The sequence below is a fragment of the Psammomys obesus genome, unplaced genomic scaffold, assembly GCF_907164565.1.
Source record: "Psammomys obesus unplaced genomic scaffold, mPsaObe1.curated_primary_1811, whole genome shotgun sequence".
Classification (NCBI taxonomy): domain Eukaryota; kingdom Metazoa; phylum Chordata; class Mammalia; order Rodentia; family Muridae; genus Psammomys; species Psammomys obesus.
Window position 1 is genome coordinate 32884785 of NW_026585504.1, and position 7161 is coordinate 32891945.

Consider the following 7161-nt stretch of genomic DNA (forward strand, 5'->3'; position numbering starts at 1 on the left):
GCTACTGATTTTTTTGAGTTAATTTTGTAGCAAAAAAAAAAAAAAAGCTTTTTGTGAGGTGTGAGAGCTGCAGTAATCTGTGGGTATAAGGATGGACATTTAGAAGGCACTTGCAAACTATATTACTTTAGTAATATGGTAATAGTAGATCCTCCTCTAGGCTTAACGATACCTCTAAATGTGGGTTTTTAGTCAGGTTTACAATGTCAGGCAATTGTTTCCAACAGTTAAGTGGGCTTTAGGTCCAAGTATACAATTGTTAGTTTCCCCTGATTTCCACTATTGCACAGTTGGGGTCTCTTGCCATCATTGTTGTGGTTCCGAAGCTTTACAGCTATGTGATATTTTTAATAAATTTTCTCCTTTTGCAGCTCATCAGCCTCTATTTTAAGTATTTATGAGCTGTTTCTTCTAAGCAGGCAGGGTATGCTTGGTACTGAGATATAGTTTCAAGAATCATAGTTTTGGTTCACAAGGAGCTAGACATCAAATCAACAATAAGAACTAATGAGTGCTCGGTATAACTCTCTAGTTTGTGTGGAGGAGGAAAAGTACTAGATTACAAGATATAAGTATAAAGTATAATATGACAGTAGAACTTAAAGTGGGGAATCAGAAAAAGCACCCAGGAATAAAGAACATTTAAGTGGAGGTGGAAGGAGTGGGGTGAGGCTAGGCCAGTTGCCTAGAATAGACAGCCTCTGGGGAGACTCTGAGGTAGAAACACATTCAGAGTGTTTGGGAATTTAAGAAAGACTGGGAAGGTGGGGCTGGGCTACTGGAGAATCAGGCAGAAGCTTTGTGGAATGGGACCCAGTGGATATACCTTGTGTGCAAAAGGAAACTATGGAAGAATTTGAGGCGAACACATGATACAGACTAAACCATGATGAAGCGAGGCACAAGCAAGATGTTCTTGAAAAGTATTCATCTCAAGGGACTCTGTGCAGGTGTGAGAAAAGTTATGTGTGTACATGTAAAGGAACTGGAGGCAAGTTTAACCATCCTTTTTTGCTTCAGTGGCACATTGCCTACAAATTAATGTCTCACCCTCTCAGACAAGTGTGCCCAAGTCTAGGAGGGAAGGGATGAAGCAGGGTTATCAGTGCTTAAAAGGATCATCTTTTTTTTATGAGCTAGGGAGAGAGTTTGATCATTATAGAGCTTTGCATATAAGGGGGACTGAGTTTGATTCCCAGAACCCACATAAACAGCCAGGGTGGTAGAACTGTCTTTTAATGGCAGTGCTAGCAGGTGGAGATGAGGCAATTTCTGATGGCCGGCTGGTCCAATCTATTTGGTTTGTTCCAGGCCACTGTGAGACCCTGTCACCAAAAGGTGGGGGGCACCTGAAGAATGACACCTGTGGTTGCCTTGTGGCCCCCAACTTGCACAAGCACACACACACTCACAGGGGTACACCTTCATACACACGGGCATGCACAGAGAAACGTGTGTACACAGATAGACACACACACACACACACACACACACACACACACACACACACCCTAATTCACTTGGAGGCCAAGATCTGTGTATTTCTATACTGCTGTGTGATCAAAGTGTAATGAACTGATCAGTCTTTATAACCTTTTTTTCATTTTCGCCTTTAAGAAGTTCATATTTAGGGGCATAGGAGGAGAAGAGGGAGGGAGGGTGGGGTTGGGAGGAGAAAAGGAAGGGGGTTACAGCTGCGACACAAAGTGAATAAATTGTAATAAATAAAACTGTTTTCAACAAATAAATAGATTTATAAAAATTAAAAGTGAAAAAAGTTTATATTTTTGTTGTCTCAAATGAGTTAGTTGGTCATCCTTTGCACCACAGGGTCCCCTTTACTAAGCGATCACTATGCATTTTGTAATCACTTCAAATGGCTTAGTCTGCATGTCTTGTTATCTCTGCCACAGCAATTCTTCAACAAAGATGACATAAAATAGAACATTTGAGATATTTTGGCTCCAGGTTAGAATAGAGTTTCTATCACATGTGCAGCCTTGCCTACAGAAACTGCTCAAGTACATACAGACATGATTTCCGAATCTTTCCTTCCCCGTCCTTAGCCTCTTTTGGTAGTGAGACAGAAGTTCTCTAGTTGTGAGTTTTTCTTTTTCATGTCCCATAATGTTTAATTTGGATCTTGGAATTAAAAAAAAAAGTGTGGTGTGTGCGTGCATGTGTGTGCGCATGTGTGTTCATATATGTGTGCATGATCATGCGCATGTGGAAACAAGTACACATTATGCACACGTGTACATGGAAGCCAGAGGTCAAGTTCAAATGTTTCTCCTCAGCTGTCATCCACCTTATTTTATTTTTATTTTCTGGGAAAGGGTGTTAAACAATGGTGGAGACTCAGGTATAGAGAGGATTCTGAGAAGGAGGTGATGGGACTAAAGAATCATGTCAAATCACAGTGAGGGATTTGATGCTTTTCACACAAGAAATTAAGAATTTTCCTTCAAGGAATGTGAAAGTTTTCTTTTGACTGATCACCTATTTCTTGATAAAACTTCTGTTTTATCAAGAGAGAGGTCGTCTCAAACCATTGTGTAAGCCCACATCCATATTTCACTTTTCGCTTAGAGTGATATTGCAGTACTCAGGGCTGCACACTATTGGGCCTTGACATTTGACTATTTCTAGAGAAAACAGCAGTCTCTAAGAAGAGGGACAATGGTTGAGCATCCTCAAAGGAGTGATCTATTAATTGCCAATTGCACGTGAGGCCCCAAAGTGATTCAGACAAATGCATGTTGTTGGAATATGTTTTGTCTGTTCTGAAGTGCATGTAGATAATTCAAGGAAGTGTCCCACAGCATTAAAATCAGGATTTGGGCATGGTAGGTGCCAATGTTACCAGTGCTCTGTCTTCTGTAAGCTTTTGGGTTTTTGAGATAGAACTCAGCCCAGGCTAGCATCAAACTCACAATTTTCCTGCCTCTATATCCCAAGTGCCAGGATTACAGGCATGGGTTACCATGCCTGGCTTGACATAGATTAGGTTTTCCTTCATGTTACTGAGTATTATACGTACAGTATTCCATTCATGGGTTTAATCCAATGGGTTAAAATTTATAAAGAGCAGGACTGTGGGATATAGTTGATGTTGGTTTTAACATTTTTTTTAAATTAAATTTTTTATATTAATTAGTTTTTTCACTTTGTATCCCAGCTGTAGTCCCCTCCCTCAGCCCCTCCCAATACCACCCTCCCTCCCTTATCTCCTCTCAAGCCCCTCTCAAAGTCCACTGATAGGGGAGGTCCTCCTCCCCTTCCACCTGACCCTAGATTATCAGATCGCATCAAGACTGTTGCATTGTCTTCCTTTGTGGCCTGGTAAGGTTGCTCCCCACTCAGGGGGAGGTGATCAAAGAGCCAGCCACTGAGTTCACATCAGAGATAGTCCTTGTTCTCCTTATCAGGGAACCCACTTGGATACTGAGCTGTCATGGGCTACATCTGTGCAAGGGTTCTAGGCTATCTCCATGCATGGTCCTTGTTTGGAGTATCAGTCTCAAAAAAGACTCCTGTGCCCAGATTTTTTGGTTCTGTTGCTCTCTTTGTGGAGCTCTTGTCCCCTCCAGGTCTTTCTATCTCCCCCTTTCATAAGATTCCCTGCACTCTGCCCAAAGGTTGGCCATAAGTCTCAGCATCTGCTTTGATACCCTGCTGGGTACAGTCTTTCAGATGCCCTCTGTGGTAAGCTCATGTCCTGTTTCCTGTTTTCTCTCTCTTCTGATGTCTGTCCCATTTGTCTTTCTGAGTGAGGATTGAGTGTCTTACCCAGGGTCCTCCTTGCTTAACATCTTTAGGTGAACAGATTTTAGTATGTTTATTCTGTATTATATGTCTAATATCCACTTATAAGTGAGTATATACCAGGTGTGTCTTTCTGCTTCTGGGATACCTCACTCAGAGTGATTATTTCTAGATCTCATCATTTGCCAAAAATTTTCATGATTTTCTTGTTTTTAATTGCTGAGTAGTAGTCCATTGTGTAAATGTACCACAATTTCTGTATCCATTCCTCAGCTGAGGGACATCTGGGTTGTTTCCAGGTTCTGGCTATTACAAATAAAGCTGCTACAAACATGGTTGAACAAATGTTGTGTACTTGAGCAAATTTTGAGTATATACCTAGGAGTGGTATAGCTGGGTCTTGAGGAAGCACCATTCCTGATTTTCTGAGAAAGCACCAGATTGATTTCCAAAGTGGTTGTACAAGTTTACATTCCCACCAGCAATGGAGGAGGGTTCTCCTTTCTCCACATCTTCCAGCATATGTTGTCACTTGAGTTTCTGATCTTAGCCATTCTGATGGGTGTAAGGTCAAATATCAGGCTCGTTTTAATTTGCATTTCCCTGATGACTAAGGGTGTTGAGCATTTCTTTAAGTGTTTCTCTGTCATTCTATATTCCTCTAAGAGAAATCTCTGTTTAGCTCTGTACCCCATTTTTAATTTGGATTACTTTGGTTTTAACTTTTAAAATCAACTATAGGCTACTTATTACACAAAACAATTTAATTCCTTTGTATAGTAGTTTATTTATTGGTATTTAGTTACTATTCAACATGTAGATTGTTACAAAATGATGCAAGAATTCTATGTATCTATGTATACTTTATCACTGCTATCCTTAATGCAAAAATTATATAACATTTTTATTTAAGAAATTATTGTACAAAAATGTTAAAAACACACATTAGAATAATTATAACTAACATTATATCAAAACATTAGACTTAATTCATATAACTGAAGCACAACCTACAAATATCAGGAAACAAAAATGAAAATAAACAAAAATGAAAAACAAAGATAAATGAAAATTTATATCACTGTTATGATTTAAAAAGTAGGTCTAGATAACAATGCACCTGAATCTGAAGGGCTTTTGCTATACTAATCAAACAGCCTTCTAAGAAAGGATTTCTTGGCAGGAGTCAGAACTTTCCCAGAGCCTTTTTTGTGGAGAGATTTCATTGGAGGTTTTTGTAAGGGCAGGGTTCTTTTGGGAGTTTGTAATGCTCTTGCTATCTGCACATGTTCATTGCAGTAATACTTGTTGCTTCCTTCTGACAAGTGGATGAGTGTGCGTTCTGCCAGATCCATGCACTGGGCATGCACCCAGTGCCCATCTCCATGAGAACAATAGATCATGGCAGGTTTATTGAGCTCAGTTGAATAGAATGGAACCCAAGTGTTGATGTCCACATCACAAGTTGGGCAGCATGTGATCCAGTAGCCAGTTACAGACTCATCTTCCTCATCGTCTTCATTGTAGGTGTCAAATTCATCATCGCCATCAAAACTGGTTGCTTCTGCACTGAAACAAAATTCTTCTGAATCTTCAAAGGGAGTGGAGTCCCCGGGGTCTTCTGTTGATGTCTGACTGTTTGTGAAGACTCTCTGCTCTTCACTCACTTCATCTTCAGAGCATTTCAGCATATAGAAATAGAATGCTTCTGCCATAGCCTGCTTATTATCTCCTGGTATGCCGAGGAAAATAGTCCCATTTCCCATATTGCTTCCAAACCATATTTTGCTATGTTTAATATCGGGGGTCCAGTCTGGGGTCTCCATCTCACTAATTTCAATCTTGTTGTCCCCTAGAGAGACAGTGTTGCACACCATCCTTTTTTGATTTTCCAGTTGATAACCACCAACTATAACAAACTCATCATTATTTGTTTGAGTGATGATTGCACTGGAGACAGAGATTCCTCCTGGCAAGACTGTACAGTTCACTGCTGGGCTACCTAGAGGAAGATCTACCCTTATTCTATACAGGTTGGCAGGGCGGATGTTATTGGTAAGTGAGTGTCCTCCTAAAATATAAATGGTATCATTTCTGGCAATAGAAACATGAAAAGACAGCCCATCCTGCAGTTCGGGGAGAATGTATGATGTAGCACACCCAAACTCAAAATCTATCAAGAAAACACGGGGCAAGCAGTCAGCTACGCTATTCCATTTTTCTGTGGTTCTCTGGGTAGAAGGCATGTACGACCGTCCTCCAAAGAGAACACCCATGCTTTTCCCGCGACTATATACCACATCAATGGAATGACCGTATCTAGCTTCAGGGACATCTCCTACTAGGTCTTTTTCTGTGCACCGGAAGGTAACTTTTTTGTTGTTCTTGCAAGCCACAGACATGATATAAATCTTATCGGAAAGCTCATTGTTTGGTGTTTTCCCTCCGTGGATGATATATTGATCCTTGTCAGATTCTATGCTGCCTTTGTACGAGCAAGTAGCTGGGTAGCGAAGAGGAGGGAGGTAGCAGGAATCGTTAGAGAAAATCGCAGGCTTCAGTTTGAGATGATTTTGTTTTATATCAAAATGGAATACTCCAGTAGGGCAGGATCTCTTGGGCCAGCCTTTTTGGCCAAAGAAGAAAACTTGACCATCAAAATTCATCAGTGAGAAGCCTGGTTGAATTAAGGCTATGTTATGACCCACTGTTACCATCTGCAGTGACATTTTTGACTGTGAATAGGTCTTTTATCTGAAAGAATTATAAAATGCAATAAGTTAGAATATTTTTTCTATAGTTAATTGTTTAGATTACATGCAAAAGCCTTATTTAAAAAAAAAAAAAAGGCCATTTAATGTGCTTGTCTTAGAACCGTAAGACCCAAATCAGGAACCTAAGAACCACACACTCTATTTAATTCAAGCTAAGCAGCCGGGACATAATTTAGTGGCGGACTTGTTTTGCTTTGATTTCTGGGAATTGTAGTCCTTCTTTTCCTAGAGAACCGTTACATGGAAGCCAGAAGAACTACATTTCCCAGGAATCCATTTTTTAAGGGCTGTGTCTCTGGGATAATGTGTGTTTTCTGCTTCAGGACAGATATCTTGTAGGCTGTTTGACTGGATCAGGACTCCAAAAGTGCGAAGTGACTAGATGGGCGCCATGGCGACGGACAGCTAGGGAACGGGAGGTGAGAATGCGGTTCTCTATAGACACCGCGGCGCTGGCAGGCAAGAGTACCAGGAGGAGCGCTGGCAAACCTGTGCCTAGGAATCGGCGCAGCTTCTCCTGGGACTACTGGAGTGACCCGGTAGGAGGCACAAATGCTTCCTGCCCGAGTGTGGTTGCCTGGAAACCGTAGTCTGAAGGGAAGCCATGGTTGAGGTGTCTTTA

General features: G+C 40.9%; 2 protein-coding genes across 3 annotated transcripts in view; one reads left to right on the forward strand and one right to left on the reverse strand.

Annotated features, from left to right (window-relative positions):
* Positions 1 to 4910: 4910 nt before the first annotated feature.
* Rag2 (recombination activating 2) lies at positions 4911 to 6494 on the reverse strand. Its single transcript, XM_055605184.1, has one exon. The coding sequence runs from the start codon at positions 6492 to 6494 to the stop codon at positions 4911 to 4913; it is 1584 nt and encodes a 527-aa protein (XP_055461159.1).
* A 330-nt stretch (positions 6495 to 6824) lies between these two features.
* Iftap (intraflagellar transport associated protein) overlaps positions 6825 to 7161 on the forward strand; it is a 67299-nt gene continuing 66962 nt past the window's right edge. For both annotated transcript variants that reach the window (XM_055604288.1, XM_055604280.1), the window contains exon 1: positions 6825 to 6958. The gene's annotated coding sequence lies outside the window, so the exon portion shown is untranslated. The remainder of the gene's footprint in view (positions 6959 to 7161) is intronic.

Excerpts from the sequence above, each read along its gene's own strand:
- Rag2 (XM_055605184.1), bottom strand. The coding sequence starts at position 6,494 with ATGTCACTGCAGATGGTAACAGTGGGTCATAACATAGCCTTAATTCAA.